The sequence below is a fragment of the Heloderma suspectum genome, chromosome 1 (assembly GCF_057233095.1).
Source record: "Heloderma suspectum isolate Gila_16-S chromosome 1, 16-S_ref, whole genome shotgun sequence".
Lineage (NCBI taxonomy): Eukaryota > Metazoa > Chordata > Lepidosauria > Squamata > Helodermatidae > Heloderma > Heloderma suspectum.
The window spans coordinates 222402184-222425560 of NC_139458.1; the positions used below are offsets into that span (position 1 = coordinate 222402184).

Consider the following 23377-nt stretch of genomic DNA (forward strand, 5'->3'; position numbering starts at 1 on the left):
TATGAATAGATATTCCCAGTGAGTATCGTTAGGATAACAGTATGCAGCAAGCTGGTTTGGAGGTTTTATAGGCAAGGGGCCACTACAGGCACATAAAAATCGGAGTGTGTGAGTGCTACAGGCAGCAGGTAGATCTCTACCCACAGCCTTGTAACATCCAGTGAATGAATGCCAGGTGTAGCCAGAATACATCTCCCTCCCCACTGGCTTAGTTCCCTCCAACCCGCGCCACCTTCATACCCCCATTCTTTTCCTATACCATGGCACATGTCTGCCCCTTCGTCTCATGCTTGTCTGCAGCTTTTTTGCATTTCAGGAACCAGCCTTGCTGAGAATGTGGCTAATTTCTCCATGTGGAGTGCACTTCTCAAGGAAGGCTTGCAAGTTCATTATCATTATTATGCTTGTCAACTTGTGCATTTCAAATTCTTGTCTGTAATCAATAAGTGTGCAAAGTATCTTGAGATCTTGTGTGTGTCTCCTTTTAGCCATAAACGCTCTATGACCAATGTCTAAAGGTCCCTGTTGAGTTTAACAAATGCATGTCTGTGAGAACATGAACAAGAGTATACACATGTCCGCACAAAAAGGAGTACATTCAGTAACACAGCAGTGCTATGTGGCTGCTAAAAAAAAGTATTACAATTTTAGGCTGCATTAACAGAAGCATAGTACCCAAGTCATGGGAAGTAATAGATGTGCTCTTTGACTACTGTATCCAGTTCTCTGTGACACATTTAAAGAAAAAAACAAAGATAGCTTTGTTGACCAGAAGAAAAATCCCAACATTCTTGTTGCCTTATTATCAAGTATCTTTATTAGACCAACCAAAACATCACCCCCCCACCCCCAATAAAAACAATTGTATAAACATCTGTTCTTCAGACTAGATGCTAAAAAGGCAGGTTGCAGGGACTGAGGAGGAAGGAAAGTGAAAAAGGTGACTAGATGGTACAGTCACATTGGACCGATTTGCATGTCACACTAAGCCATTGTGGATTAATTCACACCAGGTATGTGCTATGGTCCATGGGGTCACGAAGAGTCGGACACGACTTAACGACTGAACAACAACAACAACGTGCATGTGGCCATTTTGCATATTCACACATGACTTGGTGTGTTGTGTGAAATTGGCAAGGGTGGGTTGTGGTGTGATTAACAAATCACCCACAACCCTATTTTAGGGTGCGGTGGTCATGTGAACCGGGTTACTGTCTGCATATTTGGACCAGTCACTTTCAGGTGTAGTTTGGGAGGAGGAGTCCACAGGTCATGCAATGGCTGCAGGAAGGCTTCACTGCCCCTGGCCATGCTGGAAAGAGGAGTGGGGGATGTTGCTGCTTCCATTTTGCCCTCCAGAGGAGGGCAGCCAGGATAGTGAGGTGTCTGGAAACAAAGTCCAGTGAGGAATGGTTGAAACAGCTGAGTGTGTTAAGTTTGGAGAAGATTAAGGAGACACACAGCTGTGGTCTTCAAATATCTGAATGGACGTCACATTAATCTGGAGCAGAGTTATTTCTTATTATTGTTTTATTTGATGTTTTGTTTGTAGGCTACCTTGAGCACTTCCACTGAGAAGTGGAAAGGCAGGGTACATGTTTCTAATAAAGAAATAAAAATATTAATCTAACCACATAATCTCTAAAGTGACCTCAGTTTGAATTATTTTTCTAAATCATGTTTGAATTCAGACATCCCACTAAATCATATTTTAGCATGATGTGCACAACCAGGAATGAGCTGCAGCAAGCCTCAGGCTTGCATGCTCTCTACCTTTTCTCTTGCACAGTCGATAAGGAGTTTGGAAGCTTTTAGTTTTAGTTAACCACACCTTGACCCTGTTCACACATAACACTAAGCCACGATGGTTAGGGAATTTGTGCAAACCATGGAGGCTTAGCGTGTTGTGTGTGGGGAGAAAAACCCATTAACCATTGTTCTGAAACCACCCCAGCTAACCACCCCTCTGCAGCAAGGTTTAGTAGCCCAGGGTGGCTTACCGTTACGTGCATCCTGCTCCCCGGTGGTTAAAAGACGCTCTGGGTGTACAGGCCACAACCATAGAGATGGCAGTCTAGAGCATCCCACACTTCTGGTGATGCTCTTGCCAGCACGGACTTTCACTTTGGTTGCCGGCACATCCCAACAGATGGAATGGTTGGCACATGCGTTTTCGTAGCTGAGGGCTGCTGGAGTCCCCGAGGGTGGCAGCGGGAGGATGGTTACAGTACAGCCAAGGAAGGGGGTGGTTACAGGAACCATGTGGTGCCATCCAGTCATGTGATGGGCACGCGTGTTGTGGTTTCGCTATCCTCCCCTCCATAGTTACCCTAACCACCCTTCCCCCATGCGTGTCTGAACAGGGCCATTCCCATACCAGCTGAACCAGGAACTTTGGTTAACATTAACTCTGGTTAGTTTCAAAAACTACAAGTTCAAACACCATGGATGAAAGTCCAGATGACATGACAAAAGTTTCGTAACTCCTCCTCACCATGTGGGAGTAGGACAGTGTGAGAGCCCGAGGCTCACTGCACCTTGTTCCTGCTCATGCATGTTGTGTTAACCCAACCAAGGTTTAGTGTGACGTGTGAACATAGCTTATGCATCATAGAATCATAGAATAGTAGGGTTGGAAGGGGCCTACAAGGCCATCGAGTCCAACCCCCTCCTGCAGGAGATGGCTGTTCAACCTTGTCTTGAATGCCTCCAGTGTGGGAGAGCCCGCCACCTCCCTAGGTAATTGGTTCCATTGTCGTATTGCTCTAACAGTCAGGAAGTTTCTCCTGATGTTTAGCTGGAATCTGGCTTCCTGTAACTTGAGCCCATTCTGTGTCCTGCACTCCGGGATGATGGAGAAGAGATTCTGGCCTTCCTCTCTGTGACAACCTTTCAAGTACTTGAAGAGTGCTATCATATCGCCCCTCAGTCTTCTCTTCTGAAGGCTAAACATGCCCAGTTCTTTCAGTCTGTCTTCATAGGGCTTTGTTTCCAGTGCCCTGATCTTCTTTGTTGCCCTCCTCTGAACCCTCTCCACTTTGTCTGCATCCTTCTTAAAATGTGGTGTCCAGAACTGGACACAGTACTCCAGATGAGGCCTAACCAGTGCTGAGTAGAGGGGAACTAGTACTTCCTCTAAGCAGTGTACTAAAGAAAGAAGGATCTTCAATAAGTATGCATACATAATTATTGTCAGGAGCACCCTTGCTGCCTTCTGAAATCCTCAAGTAGCCAAAATCAACATGCAGACAATAGGGCTCTTTTCCAAGGCTTTATTTCCATTCAACCTAATGACGCTTACAGATGCTAATTGCATGGGCCTAATGAGGGACACTTAAGGCAGCTGCCTACTAGGGGTTTGTAGCCTTCGTTAATCAGTTGCTCTCCGTTTGGAGGGTAAAGGCGGGGAGCCTCTGAACGTAAGGGCTAGGAGGCGAAAGTCCACCCCTTTCCCGTGGGGCATGGGGGTGCAGCTGTTGACGTTGCGCCAAGTGGGCTGAGTGCCTCCTCTCGGCGCCCTCCATCTCCTGCTTGTCCCTGCGCTTGCACCTAGCATCCCAAAGCTCCAGTTGTCCCTCCTGATCCTGCCAGGGTCACTACCACTCTCAGGAATGTGAGCAGGAAGGGGCTCTCCCTCCGGTGGTGCCTCTGAACAGTGTGCAGGTTCCTCTCCCATGGTTTCTATCTCTTCCTCAGAATCAAAACTGCTTTGGGGCTCTATGGGCTCCGATCCAACCCTGACAATTATACTGTAAACTGGCATTCCACTTATACTAGATTTGCAGCCATTATTTAAGACTCACTAATACGCTGAATGGTTCTCAGCTTGTGTTAAAAGTGAATTTTACTCTCTTGCTGAATAGAACTCTTGATTACTTTTTATTGCTGCAAAGAGCATTCTGGATTGCCAATAATATGAGCAAGCTAGACTAAGTATTGGGCTTTTAAAAATGCATATTTCTGACAAACAGGACAGTACCTGCTGTAGTATTCTGGAATTGGAATGAATACCAATCTTCTGTGTGACTGACTCCCTAGTGGAAAGTGGCTTGTTTGTAATGAGGTGGCTGAAGTATTTTACATGTCTCTGTAAAGTGCCCAGTGCTTCTCTTTAGCTAGGATGAGTGCACTATACTCTGGCATTAAGGTATGCCTTATTTAGGTCATAGCATCCTAAGACATGAACATGTGACTGCCCTCCTGCATTGATAATGAATGTTCAAGTCGTTCTGCATGCTGTCTTAAGGAAGAGCTCCTTCAGGAAATGTGTTGAGCATTGCGCGGTGTGGTAACCAAATACAAGAGGAATTAAAGAGACAACTGCAATAACCTTGTACAGTATAGGTGGGAAGATGGTAGAGGGAGTTATCTCAATTGCACTGTGTGCTTGTAGGACTTACAGCTATTAACCATACGGAGTTTGATCAAAGCTTGGTTTTACTTATTAAAGCCCTTCTTAGGAAGGGTTTTAATAAGTAATACAAAACCTAATGAATTTACACTACAATATTGGGTTGACCGAGAGAATCTGACTTACACATATTTAAAGGTGATGCAAGAATGCTAGGGATGTGGGATGATACATTGTATAGCAGTATCGATTTGCTAGGTAACCTTAACTACTTCTTCCACTAGATGTCAGTGTCAGTCAGGGAATGGAATGTGGAGTAGTAGACTAGTCAAGTAGCGCATTGGAAATGGCCTGGACAAAGGGCATTTGAATCTGTGTGCTGAAATTACAGATTCTCCTTCTACTCAGTCTTTGCTTAGGATCCTGGAGAGGTTGTGTATGTTTTGAAGTTCAGTGTAATGGATTAAGATGGAAGGGTTAGATACATAAATATTGCTTTTCACAAGTCATATCCATAGAGTAAAAAAATCTTGAAATTGATTCATAGGGATACTGCTAATAAAGCTTCATTCACTGTAAGAGGAAAACTGGCTGGCAGAGGTGGATTCCTTTAGACAGGTTTATTTCCTGTAATGCAGCATAAATATTTTGGTGGCGTAATACTTTTGCATATAATTTTTAAATTAAAAACGGGATTTTGTAGCTCGAAGGGAAGAAACACATCTTGGTGGATAATGCGTAAAACAGTAATTACAGAGTTATAAATACCAGCCTAGTTTGTTAGTGTTATAAAGAGGTTACATTCTCCACATAGAAAATTTGTTGTACAAATGCTCTGCAACAAAACATCAAATACACTAGAAATACTGATTTGACAGAAACTTCAGAATATAAATGGATTTTTCAGTACTATTTCAGCAAGGACGCTGATACATTAGTATTTTTTTAAAAAAAGTTATCATAGCTCTTACTCTTTCCACTTGAAGAGAAGATGATGATAGTAGTGGCCACCAAGCAAATCTTAGAATTTCTGTACTGTACAAAACTTTCTAACATTAAGGAAGTTTCTTACCAGATGCCCAAATTATTGGGAGATGCAATATAAGGTGGAGTCCTAGGCGTGTTTACTTAGAAGCCTCACTGTGATCCATGGAGCTTATTTCTTGGCTGCAATCCTATATCGACTTATCTGGGGGTAAGCCCCATTGAACAAATGAGACTAACTTCTTAGTAGACAGGTTATAAATATCAGCTTAGTTTGTTAGTGTTATAAGGAGGTTACATTCTCCACATAGGGAATGTGTTTTACAAGTGCTCCACAAAAAAACAACAAATAAGATTGCTTCATTAATGCTTTATCCTCTGTGGAATGGAGGATAAAACAAAATATACAGAGCCGCTTCTGTCTTAATGTCTGCAGGGTTCATCATACTTCTTGAGATTGTATTCTCTTAAACACATTTCCCAGTTTGTCTCAACATACCCGATAACCCATATTACTGTGACATATAATTACTACTGTGGTTTCTCTGAGGGAAATTTGTTTCTGTATATAGCTTTTGATACTGTACAGTGTTTTCCAAGATCTTTTGTTGGAAATAAGTAGGCATATTTATATAGATTTCATGTATGTATTTATTTAAAATGTTTATTCCCCTACTTATCCTCCAGAGAGTTCAAGGAAGGTAGCAACAAGAATTAAACCATAAATTACTAATTTAAAATAACCCTTATAATATAACAATAAAGCATTACATTATTAAAACAGCAGCAAAAAGTAACAGAAAGCAGTAATAAAAAATATTTAGAAACCAGTGGCGGGTCATTGTAGACAAAACCATATAATGATTTCAATTACCCTTAAAAGACAAGTAATATGTTCTTCTGTTTGACTATGAACTGAAATGGATTCCACATCACTTTAATGTCAAGGGAAGGCTTATTTGCTTGAAAACAAAAGCATAGGTTGAATGGCGTCTGAAGTCATTTTATTGAAAATTTGACTTCACTAAACAACAGCTTCCTATGTCTACGTATACGTGGATGGTGTGGTTGATCTTAGAGAAACTTGTTACAAGCAAAAATAGCTGTTCTGTCCTAGATTTCAGAAGTTGTGGAACTAGTCCATTAAGATTGTGCTAAGACCTGTTTTTATTTTACAAAGTATTAATGATGCCAAATCTACTTCTGGATTGATGCCAGTATTAACTATTTCACTGCTGCTGTAGATGTGTATATTGTGAATTCACCTTTTGTTGTTTATATACGTTATATTTGGGAACAAAATTGTTCCACGCTCCATTCTTTACAGAAAATTCACTTGGAAAATGATTATGCTGCTGCAACCAACACATTTTGAGCAGACAGAGAAAATGAATTATTCCCTAAAACAAATTATTTCATACCCACATAAAATGAAAGAAAATGATTGCTGATAACTACAGCTGATGTATAACTTACATGTGGTAACGAAATCATCCGATCATAAAAAAAATGTAAAATCAGCCTTGCAAATAAAACCTGAAAAGTTTTCTCACAAACTTTACAACCTTGCCTAAACGTATCTATGTCAGTCATTTGTGACACATCGATAAAAAAGCAAAAAATGGACCAAATTCCCTCCAGTTTATAAAAATATTCTGCTTGATCACCAGCTGACAGTTGATACTTGGCCATAGGTGACTAGGGAATAACAGTTTACATACTCCTTTTTTAAGCTTTGGAAGGAGAATGATCCATCTACCGCCATACCCTTATTCTACCTGTCTTAGTGTTCATTACTTGAATGTGAGCTATATATTTTTAAAAGGATAAACTGTTTGCTGTCAAAGAATCATAACAACTGTATTTACTAGTTCAGATATTATAATAAGTGTTAAAAGGTCTTGAATGTGGGCCAAATAATATGTAGAGTTGAGAAGCCACAGCATGCTAAAGCAGGTTCTAGGGCCTGTTGGGAACTGCATTTGTTTTATTCTTATATGACACCTTTTTATTAAAATATTCAGAATTGCTCACAGTGAAAATTCCTTACGTCAAAATTGTACCGCTTTGAACATAAGCTGTTGTAGCTGCTGTGGATTTGGGAAAGGATATAACAAAGGGCTGAGGGAAGCCTGTCAAAAGCATGAAAGCATGGAGGGAACAGATTAACTTTCTCTCCTAACTTGAGAAAAGTGGTGGTTCTGACAGATAATTTAGGGTTTGGTAAACCCGATTGCCTTGCTGAGGTTCTAGCCTGCTAGCCCTACAGAAGAGTCAGGAGGATGGGAAAATGTGAGCTGCCCCCTTCAAGGTTTCTTAACACTGTGAACTAACTCATTCCTAGAAATGCTTGTATAATTCTTCTGATTTCCCCACTGTAAGCATTACGTTTTTCACAACGTTTAGATAAATGGATGGTATCATTAGTCAATATCAGGATTTATCTCAGATTTCTGTAGCTACCTTGGTATACTACTTTGTAATCCTGAGTCTATTAGTAAGTAGAATTTGCCCACAGTGAGCCCTGTTGAGGTTATGCATTAACTATGTAAGTAGAAAAGAAATGCAACATGGTTCTTGATGATGATGAGGTTGTATTGTTTTCTTTGAAAGTCAGTTTTCTTTTTCTCTTTATCCATTCCCTAAGGTATAAAAAATAGTTTTGATTGGCATTCTTATTTTATTTTGTATTCGAAAATTGAATGTTTTAGACAACTCTCTAATGTACTGAAGAAAAGCAGCTTGGTTTTTATTAGCATTCAGTTGTGGCACTGGACACCACCGATATGTTCACTTCATATATCATCTATGATTTGAAAAGCACATGAAAATGTTTCCCCATTTTCAATATTGCGTGAGTAATGTTCCCACTGAAAAGTAATGGAGTGAAGTTGTCACTTGTCAGTGTAGTTATTAAGGAGGATGACTTTTAGATCTTGCTCATAATAAAATAAATCTGTCAAATGTAGATTTACTTATCTCACAATAAAGGAGGACATGAGATTCTGTTTAAATAGGATTGTGTATATTTGTACCACAGCTGTGAAAAAGCAAGCAGGATTATCTTGGCCCCATGAAATGTTTTTTAATAGGCACTGCTTATGTGTTTTTTTAATCCCCCAAGATAAAATAATTGTTAATTTTTAAAAGAAAGCCCTTCTGTAATACCTATACCTTTATTATATTTAATCCATGTGGTTTTATATTGAGAAAGGTATGCATATAAAAATGATTAGTATTTTAAACTTTTACGCTTTGTCAAAGCAGCTTGGTTTTCTAAGCATTGTTGGTTTGACTTTGATGCTATCATCTGAAAGTAGTAAAAGAGGAAATTAAATTAAATTAAATTCTAATCAAGGTAATCCATAAAATTACACTGCTGAATAGTTAATAGCCTTTTAAAATCTCATCAGATGATAATTAAGTATATACACTTGTATAGGAAGTTTCCTGTGTAGAAAGGCAAACGGTTTTTTCCTGTTAGCATTTTTTGTATTTGTATTGTATTGTATGTGTGAATTCTGAGCCATTTAAAAGCTTAAATATTAAAATGCTGGTGATTTTTTAAAAATATACCAATGTAATTATGATCCGTCTTCTGATGTATTAAAACAATTCCTAAAATTTAAAGTGTGAATATGAAAAAAATGTGAAGCAATGTGTTAACAGTGTTAACGTTGCTTTTACTCTGCAGTCTCGGAAAGGGAGCGACCCAGACAAAGAGAAGAAAGGACTGGAGAGCAGAGCAGATAGCATTGGAAGCGGTCGTGCAATCCCAATTAAACAGGTATATCCTTTGTGTGTGTGTGTATGTGTGTGTGCGTGCGTGCATGCGTGCGTGCATGCTTTCCTGTACTTGGAGACACACCTCGGGTCTTAAACACCATGATGCTGGGCTTGTGTGCCAAGATTTGTTTGATGTGCTCTGGTGATGAATGTTGAAGTCACTCACTTGACATCAATTAGGAGAGGTTCCTATGTGTATTAAAATAGGATCATTAGAATAAGAAGAGGGAAAATGTGACAACAGGCCTAATGAAGTGCAGTCTGCCGGCCTGCATATGGAGCATGTTTCTAGGCTGAGCTGGCTTCAAAGCCTGCCTTTTGTAGAGAGTGCTTTGATTGGGCCGTTTGCTGCCAGTCGACAAGGGTAAATCAGATCGCTATACAAGAGCCCCTTGTGATCACAGAAATAGCCCGATGTGGCCCTCATTTGGTATTGCAGAAGGACATCTGAACACTGTTTCAGGCTGGTTTGCAACAACGAGGCAATTAGTTGTGATAATCATAGCTGGTGTGTCAGCTGTGCGCTCTTGTTTGTAATTTGCTAATGAAGGAATTGTAACTTCATTTAGACCTTGTAATATAAGAGAACATTTACAGCCGTAGTATGCAGCCTTAATTAAACTTCCTTATTACGCTACAGGATTTGAAACTGAGGATTTAGTTTGGCTTGTTTTACAAGTTTAGGTACACTTGTATAGGTACACCCTCTCCCAAGTCACTTTTAATGTAAAGAGCATTGTGCAACAGAAGGCAAAAATCTGGATCTGATATGAAACTTACAGCTCATAATTTCTGATTTTTCCAACACTTAAACACAGTTATGAAATGTAAAGCATATTTCATTTTTGCATTTTATAACTAGATTGCTAATTGTAAACAGTTTAAGTCAGCCCCGCTTGATCTCAGTTAACTTGCCTGGAAAGTTTCCCATGGCAAAGAAATTAGGTTAATGTCCCTATGTGATTCACATAGACATTTATTACGTCTGCTTGATAATTGGTGGTTTAACTTCAGGGCCCATCCAAAACATTTTGCTGACTGAGGCAAACAACAAGATGATGCCCTCTCCCCAGTCCATATACAGAAGCTGACTGGACTGGAAGCGGTTCAGTCTTAGTTTAACATTGACAGTGGGGTAGTGTCCTCCTATCACATCTAAGACAGCAGGCTAGTTTAGGGGATCCAGGACAAGTTCTGTGGCATACACAGCTCTTTCTTCTAACAGAGAGAAACAACCAGATAATTCATGAAGAACAACTAGAAGGCTGCCTCTGCTCCCCCTTACCATCTGCCACCTGAGGTGGTTGCCTCATTCTGCCTAATGGTAGGGTCGACCCTGTTAATTTGTAAATCTTGATACTAGAGAAATGCTGAGATTTTATGACCGCTAGTAGTGTTGCTTAAAATTGTCAGACATTTTATTAAGCATATTTATAATTATTTTAAAGTATTACTGAAATATTTCAGAGTATACAGTTGTTTAGGTATTTTAAAATTAACCTTCCTGGAGTCATCTTTTTTCACACACATGTGGCAAAGAGCCGAATTAAAACATCCAATCTTTGAAGATTTGCCAGAGGTTAAAACCATTTGTTTCCCAAGAACACACATGTTGGGGGAGAGTTTTAAAGCTTCATTGGAGCCTGTGAAGTCTACTTCAGTGAAATGAGCTATGTTCACACTGAACCAAACTTTCTTTTTCCCACCTCCTCTCCTGATGAAATAGTAGAAATTAGCTGTTGAGCATAGGGATGCATGAGCATCAAGGTGCTCTCCCCAAAAATCAGTTAGGTCTTTCCAGCATGATTGTCAAATGCTCAGAAACCCTCAAGGGGTTTATCTGAAAGTGACTATAAAGCTTGAAGAGCGTAATGGCTAGCCAGCCCTCCTTGCCCATCCCTGTCTCCCAAGGGAAAAATGCCTCATGTTGGGTAAAAGTAAGGGGGAGCAGGTGGTGTAAGGCTCTAGCAAAGACGAGAGACATCCATCACATTCTTGTCTGGCAGGAATATGGTGTTCTGTGTGTCTTTTCCCACCAGGGATTATGAGTGTGAATTTCTTTCCTTGGGGAAAGTGAAAGGGTAGCAGGGCAGGGTATGAGCAGACTCAAGATGGTGGACCTGCTTATTATGAGGCGAGCAGGGTTGCTTGCATAGTTGAGCACCCCTAATTCTTGAGGCATCACTAATTGAGTGCTGTTGTTGGCACCATTACTGCTAAGGCAGTACTTCTCTGAGCAAGCTTGACATATCTCTGAATACAGGTGAACATCTCATTTAAGCCACAGAGGCTAGCCTGTGAAACTCCCAGCCCCACACTCTACCCCACAGCTCAGCCCTAAATTGAAGCCAATAAATGCTTAGTAATTCCCAATTTTTATTGTTTCCTTAGAGGCACCAAAATGAAATTTATTGAGCACCAGGCTTGCAATGCTGTCTTTCATGATTTAAATGCCAAGTATGACTTGGGGGCTGTAAGTTTTAACAGGCCTGACTAGAGAATAGCTAATAGTCCAAATGGCAGCAAAGTGGTTCTTGTGTTAGCTGTTTGGAACTATCAAGATTATCCAGCACCAGCACCATTGTCTCCCACAAATGGGTAGCGACATGCTACATTTCTTTGTCAAGGGTGACTCTTGTTTGTATTACTCTGATTGACAATTTATTGGCAAACCAAAGACTTGGGGATAGGGGTACAAGCCCTTAAATCAGTTATTTGAATCTACAAGAAAAAAAGGGAGATTTTAATAACTGATAATTGAATCATTGATTTAGATACTATTTCGCATTAATACGACTTCATATATTTCCTTAAAATACACAAATTCGGCCATTAAATCATGTTAATTTACATCTCAGTATATTATTTACACTGTTGTTTCATTTTTTCAACCAGGCCTTGCACTGATTTGCTACACTCTATACCTGTTGCACACTTTTTTAACCTATAAAGGGAGTGTCTTTAAATATTTCCATATAGAGCCTTTCTTACAACCAGCAGCTATGAATGTTTGTAAGGTTAAGCATGGGAATATAAGAACCTGCATGATGGATAATTTTTTATTCTCTTCTTTCCACTGTTGCTTCTTTCTGCTTCACTGTGTCTTGGCTCAGCCTCACCCTCACAAAAACAAAATAATAAGCAAAAATGAAAGTTTTGCTAGTAGACTAACAGACTGAAGTAAATAGACTAATAGACTGAACTAAAGTCTGGCAGTTACTGGGCAGACTAGAGCAGTTTATTTTCATCTGGTGAAAATGAAATGCCTATGTTTGGTAGGTAGACTGTAGACATTCATATTTGAGAAAGAATCAAGTTGGTTCTTCATTTACTTTGAAAAACTGCCTTTTACACAAAGTATCTGTTAGAAGGCATTGATTAGGTATTTATATGTAGGGCTGACATGATTCTATCGAGGTTATTTGATATTAACCAAATTATTCTGTACATGTAACTTAGTATTTACAATTTCATTTTAAATTAGAAAACAGTAATTTATTTTTATCCATGATACAAGTGTCATTTTCATCATCTCTGGCATTAGAAGGTTTGGGCTGAGAAGTGTATTTATTTCTGAAAAGTGTATTCCATTTATCAGCCAGTAACCTCTAACAGCAATTGATAGGTGGGAATTTTATTCAGTTCGTTCTTTGATCTTACCAAAATACAAACATTTCTTCATAAACGGGACAGACAGAACTTGAGAAAAAATCTGAAGCAAAACTGATATTTGTCTATCTACACTCATAGCAGTTTGTGCATTTTTAAATGTTATTTATTTGTAGTTATATGTGATATTCTCTGGGCTGATCTCAAATAGTTGAAAGAATAAAATTTCATAAAAAACAGCATAAAACCACAAGATAAACAAGATAAACTGACAATTATAAAACAGCAGCAGGACATTAGTATATATCTGGGGAATTACACTTAGAATTACACTTTTTCTCTCATAAATTGGCACCCACCCCTTATTCAAGCTAACCTCTTACATTTTATTAGGGAGTGTGGGGTTTAGAAAGGTATCTCTAATACCCATTCCCATTCCTTCCTTCTTATTCCCTATCCAGTTTGAGGAGCTATACCACATCCTTTTTTCCTCATCAAAAAGAATTTTGGTTTCTCTTTGAAAAATCTTTATCAGAGTTGGGCAATAAATGATTTTCTCTGTCTCCTCCCGTTTTATTCTAGCACTTGGTGCTTTCTTGTTTTAGGAGATTAGGCAACAGTTCAGCTGGCAAAAGGAGACTTGTGCTGATAGTTTGTTCATTCATTCATTCATTCATTCATTCATTTTTACATTTATATCCTACCTTTCTTCCTTTGTGGAGCTCAAGGTGGGTACATGGGATTCCCAGTTGGTCTCCCTTCAAATACTGACCAGATCCAGAGCTGCTTAGCTTCAGCAAGGTGGCCGCCTCATGTGCCTTCAGATCATGAAGCATATTGGGTTCAAAGCCTGACACAGACTTATATATGGAGACAATATGAATAGTATGTTCCTCACTCTTCACTGATCTTAAAACCTAAAGTTAATTTGGTTTACAACAATTTCTCATAGCTAAATCGACATGATATAGCAGTCGTATTCTTTAATCATTTTGAACATACATCACACTACATATCTGTCATTTTGCCAGTATTGAAGATAATATAATATTTATTTTAAAATTAGCCCTGCTGTTGCTATCCATTTATTTATTTATTTATTTATGCGCGCACACGCGCGCACGCACACACACACACACACACACACACACACTAATACAGATTTAAGTCTTCTTGTTCTCTTGGAGCTGAAGCCAAAAACACCCCACCTATGCATAAGAGAGAGTATCAGCAGACTTGGGATAATCCTGAGGTTTGCAAGTACCTAAAAAGTATTTAAAGGACTAAACCTAAGGGGACACCCCCATAATCTCAGTGACATGGAATGCTGAGAGAGTGAGAGAAAAGGGGAAAACTGACAACCAGGTGGGAGAGAGGAATAAAATGGAGTGGCTAGAACAGGAGGGTAAATACACATAGATATATTATCTGGATAGGATTACTTCCTGGTTCGCAAAGCTGTTTTTAAATGTGACTGGGGATGGAAGAGAGAATTGCCCTTAGACATGTTAATGTTGCTGGGATTGGCCATAGTCACAGTTGTGCCCATCCCCCACAAAAACAAACAAAATGGAGGGAGAAAGCCCTATAACAGCCCAATGTGGACAGAACATGGAGCCTTCTAAGACCTCCTGTGAGGCCTTGGCAAGACACTTTGCGGATAAAATTGATCAGATTAGGAGTGTGATTCCGTGCGCTGTGGATACAGTTAGTGAGCAAGAGGTGGTCTGTGGCAAACTGGTTTTGTGGGATAGGTTCCAGCTTCTTCCTTCTGTTGAAGTGGACAAGATGCTTTCATCTGTAAAGCAGGCCACCTGCTTACTTGATCCTTGCCCATCTTGGCTGCAGACAGAGATTGGGTGAGGGGATCAGGGCAGTAGTGAACGCCTCCCTTGAGGAGGGAGTGATGCCATCAGCCCTCAAGGAGGCAGTGATAAGACCACTCTTAAAGAAGCCCTCCTTGGATCCCCAAGTTCTGAACAACTTTTGCCCAGTCTCGAATCTGCCATTTTGGGGCAAGGTGATTGAGTGGGTGGTGGCGATGCAGTTGAAGGCACACTTGGAAGAAGCCGATTATCTAGATCCATTTCAGTCGGGCTTCAGGCCTGAGTGTGGGACAGAAACAGCCTTGGTCGCCTTGGTGGATGATATGAGGAGGGCTCTGGATAGGGGTGAATGCTCCTTCCTTGTTCTCCTCGACCTCTCAGTGGCTTTTGATACCGTTGACCACAGTATCCTCCTGGACCGCCTGGAGGGGTTGGGCATTGGAGGCACCATATTATGGTGGTTCTGGTCCTTCCTCTCCAGCAGGTACCAGAGGGTAGCACTGGGAGAGGAGGTTTCGGACCCACTGCTGCTCACCTGTGAGGTACCACAGGGTTCCATCCCCTCCCCAATGCTATTTAACATCTATGTGAAGCCTCTGGGGGCTATCATCAGGAGGTTTGGGGTGCGGTGTCATCAATATGCAGATGACACACAGCTCTACCACTTGTTCAAATTTTCACCAGGGTTGGCCGTGGAATCCCTGTCCAAATGTCTGGAGACAGTGAGTGGTTGGATGGGGAGGAATAAGCTGAAGCTGAACCCTGACAAGACAAAGGTACTTTTGGTGGGAGACAAAAGGAGGTTGGGGGATGCTGACCTGGTGTTGAATGGGGTACAGCTACCCTTGAAAGACCAGGTCCGCAGCGTGGGGGTCATTTTAGACCCCAGCTGTCCAAGGAGGCTCAGGTGTCAGCCATGAGCCGGACAGCGTTGCACCAACTCCATCTGATACAGCAGCTGCGCCCCTATCTTCCCAACCATCTGCTCCCATTGGTAGTACCTGCCCTGGTCTCCTCTCGTCTAGACTACTGTAATGCGCTCTATGTGGGGTTACCCTTGAAGACGGTTCGGAAGCTGCAGCTGGTACAGAACGCGGCGGCTCACCTGATAAAGGCAGCCGCCGGTGAGATCACATCACTCCAGTGCTGAAGGAGTTGCACTGGTTACCAGTTGTTTTCCAGGCCCAATTCAAGGTGTTGGCTTTGACCTTTAAAACTCTATATAGTTCTGGCCCAGCCTATCTTAAGGAGCGCCTCCAGCAACACCAGACAGGCCACTTAACAAGATCAGCCTTGGATGGCCTTCTCTCTGTCCCATCAGCCAGGACAGCTAGACTAGTGAGGACAAGGGAGAGGGCCTTCTCTGTGGTGGCCCCCATTTTGTGGAACTCCCTCCCTAGGGAACTCCGTCATGCCCTCTCTTTAATGAGCTTCTGCCATGCATTAAAAACGTGGTTGTTACAGCAGGCATTTGGGATGGGTTAGGATATTTTTAGAACTATGATGTTTTTAATGTAGAATTTTATTGTTTTAAATTGTTTCTAATATTGTACATCGCTCAGAGTGGCTGGGTGACCAGTCAGATGGGCGATTAATAAAGTTAATAAATAAATAAAATAAATACAATGTTGACTGACAGGGTGGGGGCAGTGGTAGAATGGAATGGAGTGGGAAGAACCCTGAACAGAGGCACTCCACACTGCAACAGTTTTATTGCAGGGCCGTACTTTTGGTTAACTAACGATGCATTGAATAGCAGTCTTTCCCCTGACTATTTATAGCTCAAGCAAGAGGGTTTTTAAAAATATATTACTTGTGTACAGTGTTGTGTACAGTGTGTCTTTATCAAATATTTGTTTAGTCAGTCTATATTCTACATAGCGCTTTTTGTTACTGCTATTTGATACAATTTTAATTTTTTTAAAATTAATTAATTCATTTATTTATTACATTTATATCCCACCTTTTCCTCCAAGGAGCCCAAGGTGGCATGCATGATCCTCCTCCTCTCCATTTTATCCTCACAACAACCCTGTGAGGTAGGTTAGTCTGAGAGTCAGTAACTGGCCCAAAGTCACCCAGAGAGCTTCATGGTTGAGTAGGGGTTTGAACCCTAGTTTCCCCAGTCCCAGTCCAACATTCTAACCACTACACTACACTGGCTGTAATGCTTGACTTTTGGGGGGGTTTCCCCTATAGTAAGCAAATCATTTCAGCAAAATCAGACAAAGCAAAAATGCAGTACCGTTACATTTTATACACTTTGTTTTCCTGGGTGTTTAGCAGTCTACAGTATTTCTAATGATCACAGGGCCATATATTAAAAAGCCAGTTTCCTACACGCATTTTGTGCACTTTTGCTTCCATGCGCTGAAAGTTAGTGGGGAAATGAGCATCAGGGTACAAAGACCTACTGCCCTTACCCCCACTTCATTTCCTTTTTGGCGGGCCTGGGGCACTCTTGAGCTAGTGAGCGGGAGGTTAAGTTGGGAATAGTCTTGCCTTGGTTGTATTTCCTCTCTACAGAGGAGACCAAAGGTGATAGTAGAGATTGCAGTAAGGAGCAAGGTGGGAGAAAGGCTGGTGAAGCAGGACATCTCCTTGCAAAAGCCATCCTGATCCTTCCTCAGCAAGCTTTGATAATATATATACAGAAATATACAAACTGCTACTTCCATCATGCACTTCAACAGTGTTGTGTTCATTACTTCCTCATAAAACTGCTGTCCTGCAACTTTTTCACATTGATCTGATGTGCTCCTTTCAAATGTTGCTCTCCTTTGATTTCTATTATTTATGCTGCACACACATTTACCTTTTTTAATAGTGCTTTACTTTCATTTTAATAGCAGTATGGTGTGTGAAGTTTTACTGGTTTATGCACTCGTAGCAAAACCTTAAATCTGGTCTGGTAGCAAATAAGCAGCCAATGCAGTTCCCTCAGCAAAGGAGTTGCATGCTGAAAAGGGGCAGCTCCTGACAACAGCCGAGCTGCTGCATTCTGCAGTAGCTCTAGCTTCTGGACCAGCCTCAAGGGCAGCCCCACATAGAGCACACAGCAGTAATCCAATCTTGAGGTTACTAATGCTTGGACCACTGTGGCCAAGCTATTCCTGTCCAGGAGAGGCTGTAGCTGGTGTACCAGTCAAAGCTGGTAGAAGGCATTCTGAGCTGCCATAGCCACTTGGGCCTCCAGCAACAACGATGGATCCATGAGTGCCCTCAAACTGTGAACCTGATCTTTCAGAGGGAGTGCAACCCCATCCAGAACAGATAATAAGCCTATTTCCCAGACTCGGGAACCACTCATCCACAGGGCTTCTGTCTTGCCAGGATTCATCCTCAGTTTATTGGCCCGCATCCAACCCAATACTGAGTCTAGACACTGATCTAGGACTTGCACAGCCTCACCTGATTCAAATGTGACAGGGAAATAGAGTTGTGTGTCATCAGCGCCCTGATGGCACTTTGCTCCAAATTTCTAATGACCGTTCCCAGTGGCTTCGTATAGATGTTAAACAAGATTGGGGACAAGATGGTACCCTGCAAAGCCCAGTAGCTCAATTATCAATAGTCTGAGGAATAGTCATCCAGTGTTACTCTGTGAAATCAAACCCCAGCAGGTAAAACTGGGAACACTGTAACACAGTGCTTTCAATGCCCAACTCATGGAGTTGGTCCAGGAGGATACCATTGTTGATGGTATCGAAAGCCAATGAGAGATTGAGCAGAATTAACAGGGCCGTACTCCCTCTGTCCACCTCTTGATAAAGGCCATCTGTCAGGGTGACCAAGGCTGATTCAGTCCCGTAACCAGGCTGGAACCCAGATTGGAATAGGTCTGGATAATCAGTATCTTCCAGAATTCTTGCAACCCGCTACCATGACCCTCTCAAGTACCTTCACCAAGAAATAGATATTTGCAACTGGGCAGATGTTGTCAAATACCATTGGGTTTCTATTATGCTAGTGTCTGCTTTTTGTAAGTACATATATTTTAAATAATGTTTTAAGTTTGCTGCCTAATTGGTGTGTGTGTGTGTGTGTGTGTGTGTGTAATAACAAATTAACTGAATGAGTGTAAATAAGCAAATTACATTTATTGTTATTATTTTTATTTACTACATTTATATACTGCCGAACAGGCAAGGATCTATGGGAAGTTCACAACAATTAAAACCATACATTTTTTACATTTCACGTACAATTAAAACCATACATTTCCTCCCCTTTATCTCAGGATTCAAACAGGAAGGTAGGTAGATTTAATCAGACTAGGGCCGTGAATGTAAGATCAAATGCTGTTATGCAAAATTAGGAGAATGGCATTGAGCTTTTGACATACATTCATGTAGACACATATAACTACTGGTAAATGTAAGAGTATTTGTATACGCACATACTTAAAAAATAAGATCCCTAAAATCTGTTTTCCTGTAGCAGTGCTGCCAAATAAGATGTGCTTTGTTTGGAATTGTTGTGAATCTTTGCTTTCCCTGTTTCCACCCCTCTGTCTAGTTGCAGATGCACAAAAAATAATTTAACATCATCAGCTATAAAACTGCTCTTATGCTTTTCAGTAAGTTACAACTAGTACATGAAATTTCATGAACAAAATTACTCTTACTGTAATGTTATATAGCATAACCTTGACTGTAGATTAACGGTAGCTTCTTCCCAGAACCAGAATGTTAACAGTTTTGTATAGCCAGGGTTGGAAACATATCTTTCAAAATCCCAGGCATCGGCATGTATTTGTGGGTCAGGGCTCCAGAAGCCTACCCATGTACTGCAGAGTATACTCGCTAATGTCAATGTGACAGATTTAGAGTAAGAGGGCAGCAGACAAGAACATAAACACTACTATCCAGTCACTCACCCAAACCAGTAGCATTTTCTCTTTCAAAAGCATTAGGAGAGTTCGATGCTGCAGCGAAGTCTAGTGCAATTGGGATGTAGCCATCTTTTTGTACAGGCAGGCTTCAGACTCTCAAACTAAACCATACTTAACAATCATGGTTTGCAGGCAAGTTAAATTTAAGGCTCACCATTTGGACATTGAGGCAAACTGTGGTTAGGAACATAGGAAGCTGTTTTATACCATCAGTACATCTAGCCCTTATACCACTGGTACATCTAGCCCAGTATTGTTCATGCTGACTGGCAGCAGCTCTCCAGGATTTCAAGCAGGAGTCTTTCTTCGCCCTATCTGGAGAAGCCAAGGATCAAATCTGGGACCTTCTGCATGCAAAGCGAGTGCTCTGCCACTGAGCTACAGCCCCTCCCCTAATGATCAGCTGGAATGGAAGCAGTTCAGTTAGCCTGAAGAAATGGCTGCTGTTTGGTGACAGTTGAGCCAAAGGTAGCTGGTCTTCCAGTAGAGGTAATGGATTAACCCTATTCCTCTTCTCTCACTTGCTCTGCAGCCTGTTGGAATGGCCTCACAAGTATGATTTTTAATTCAAAACTGCACGTTCTAAATTCATTGGTTAGAAGGTTAGAAATTAATTTAAAAAATACGAGTTGTTCAGTGTTGTTGTGGGTTGTGCAAATTTTTTTAGTTGGCATTCACACATAGAAGATATCTTCAGATTTGCCATGTTTATCAACCATCTGGACTATTTGTTTTAGATGTACTTGTAACTTCGCTGGCTTTCTGCTTCTTCATGCATCCCAGAAGGTGAACTGATGAATTTGTTGTGCTTTCCTGTCTCTTGGTGCACCTTTTGCCTTTGGCCCCACCCACCACTGGAATGTGGCCCCCGAGAACTCATCCAAAATGGCATTCGACCCTCTTACACCCCTGATATGAAGGCACAGGAAATTAGTTTTAGTGGTACAGATGGGCTGATGCAAAATGAGCATTGTAGCTTGCTTGCTTACTTGAAAATGCCCAGATGTATCTCATCAGATAAGTTCCTTTCAGTGGATACAGTGAAATTCTACTTTATTCTTTAACTTTAGCTTTCTGAAATATCTAATTTTAACATCCACAAGATATTCTAATATGCTCGTATGGCCTTTAGAAGGCATCTATGAAAAATCAAGGTTGCATGTGCATATTTACTTTTCCATGGCCACAGTTCAGGAAATTTTCAAAGGCACATGACTGGTGGCTGTTGAACTGTAGCCCTCAAATGTAAGATTGTAAAACACTGGTTTTGAAACTCTACTAAGTTTCCAAAACAACTTGCCATATGGTAGGGGAGATGCAATTTTGCAACAATAAGTAAGTAAAAAGCCATGATGGGTATGCAGAATTCTTTGCATTCTGTAATTGGATGATTTTCTTTTCTTTATTGATTTTCTGATTTGCAATAATTTTTGTATTTAAATTGGATTTGGCATTTTTTTTAGAAGTTATACATGTCAGAAATGTAGATTTCCTTTCAAACTAGATTTTTTTTAAAAAAGAAAGGTATATTGCAGTAAAGGCTGGTTTTCGATGTAAAGCAGAGAATCATGAGGGAAACGATCTGTCTTTCAGGGTTAAATGTGTAGGTGGCATAATGTCATTTATTGTGTTATTTCTGAGCACTTCCTACCGGAACTGAGATTCACAAAATATCTTGCCAAGATCATCCAGGAAACCATATACATGAACTTATACTCCTTTTTTTTTTAATTTCCAGAGGGGTAGCTATGTTAGTCTATTGCAGTAAAAACGACAAAGAGTCTTGTGGCATGAATGCTCGTGGACACAGTTTGTCCTTCTTTAATGCTCTCTAAGTACTTGAAGTCTGCAGTATGTTCATTTGCAAATTATGAACATTTATGACTCTGCCATTTATTTTCCATCTCACTGAAAGACACTACTTCTTGCCACTGACTACTAGTCCTGGCTTCTGGAATGTTCTGGACACTTACAGTCTTATCCATGTTTACTTGGAAGTCGATCCCACTTGTTTGCAAATAAGTGTGCATTGAATTATAGCCTTGGCCTTCAAGACATTGATCTTGCTTAGTGTCCTTGCATTTGCACAGAGAGCATCAAAGAAATCTGGCTGTAGACATCATTCAGCAGTGCATGTGGGCTGCATGACCAAGGGCATTGCATTATACTCCTAGGATTTTTAAAATCTCTGTTTAAATGCTGACTAATATGCTTTGATTGTTATAGGAACAAGTTGGTATGTACTCTTACTGAGGAAATATATTAATTTCAAAATGTGGAATGTGATTTAAGTCAGTGTTCAATCTTTTTTTGTTGGTGATTTAAATAATGATTTAAATCAGCCCACTTGAATGTATTGTGTCCTATAGGTTGTGTGTATATATATATACAGTTTCTGATTCAGCATTGTATAAGTTCACAAAATCTGGAATACTTTATACTAGATTATAAAAAAAAAATGCTTCTTAGATTGACAGAATTGTGTTTGTAAGGTTTGATTTTGTTTTATGCTTTCTGCCAAATGTCTGTCAATAGGACATATTAAAATAAAAGTGCACAACAAGAAACATAAAAGCAAGAGGCACAGCTCAGCAGTGAGTGGGCTTGTCGTGTATTAATTTTTCATTGCTGTGGAGAATTGTACGTACATAATCGCTTGATTGCAGTGGGAGTTAGCAATCTCCTATGGTGTCATTTGCATAAATCTTGTTAAGTCAATGGCAGTTAATGAAGTACAAATGAGCCTGGAGAAGGTGACATGCAAACCGTGGGTGGCAGATGGGAGGTCTGTTTTTGGGATGGCAGCTGTGTGCTATTTCCTCCCCCCCCCCCTAAATTGGAGCATAAATAAATAGTGAGAACTGGCCCTTAATGCTTTGGCTTTATGGATTTACTTATTGGATGTTTACACTATGTCTTCAGTATCAGTACTAAAGAATTATGCCATTTAAACAATAAACATATATGATGTAATCAGCAGAATGCCTTCTAGTTTTGCAGAAAACTCTGAATAATCATTTGTTAGACAACAGATCTAATGAGGGCACCAGCAACTCACAATCTCAGTGTGAACTTGCAATGAAAAACAGACTGTGATGTGAATCTCTCTAAATTCATTCAGAAATGTTCAAGCTAACAAGCATTCCCAAAGGTAACTGGTCAGTGAACAGCATGCCTGAATGTAGCAAACAGCATAAACCAGAGCTGTCTGTATGAAAAAATAAAATGTATAGAGCAAGTGACTTACTCACTGTCAAGTCATATGCTTCAACTTCAGATCAGAGGTTTCAGGATGGGACATTTCGCCAAGATCCTGTTAGAACAAATGCCTCAGATGTTTGTTTAATAATCCATATTTTTTTCAGAACTTGAATATGGATTAAATTAAAGGAATATATAATTTTAATTAATTAATTAATTAAAACTACTTATATACTGCTTGATATCATTAGATCTCTAAGTGGTTTACATAAAAATACATAAAATACAATATAAAAACAATAAATTCATTTTAAAATGTTGCAAAAACAGTAAAACTGAGTAGTGTGATTATAAGTCAGGGAAAGCTGGTGTAAACAGGTGGATCTTCAAGAGGCATCTAAAGCTTGCCACAGTTTCTGTCTCTTGGTCCACATGTGGGAGAACATTCCAGTGGGTGGGTGCCGCTACTGAGTATGCTTGTTTACGTGCCATTACTTGATGACACACTGTTGGGGTGACCAAGAAGTCCTCCTCAAAGGATCTCAAGGGTCAATTTGGTGTATATAGGGGAAGAGGGTCAGTTAGGTATCCTGCCTGAATACTTACCTTTTTTCAGATCTGAGATATCCCAAGTTAACTTTTTATTAGCATATTGCAATACACAAAACAATTCAGTGTGTTTTTGTGCTTGGTGCAGAGTGGCCACTAATCCTAAACATATTC

The 23377-nt window shown here is 40.4% G+C and overlaps 1 protein-coding gene across 3 annotated transcripts in view; it reads left to right on the forward strand.

The window, feature by feature from the left end:
- AGAP1 (ArfGAP with GTPase domain, ankyrin repeat and PH domain 1) overlaps positions 1-23377 on the forward strand; it is a 544363-nt gene that overhangs the window by 168821 nt on the left and 352165 nt on the right. For all 3 annotated transcript variants that reach the window (XM_084820148.1, XM_084820158.1, XM_084820167.1), the window contains exon 9: positions 9033-9125. In XM_084820148.1, the coding sequence (XP_084676274.1) occupies positions 9033-9125 (93 nt within the window). The remainder of the gene's footprint in view (positions 1-9032; positions 9126-23377) is intronic.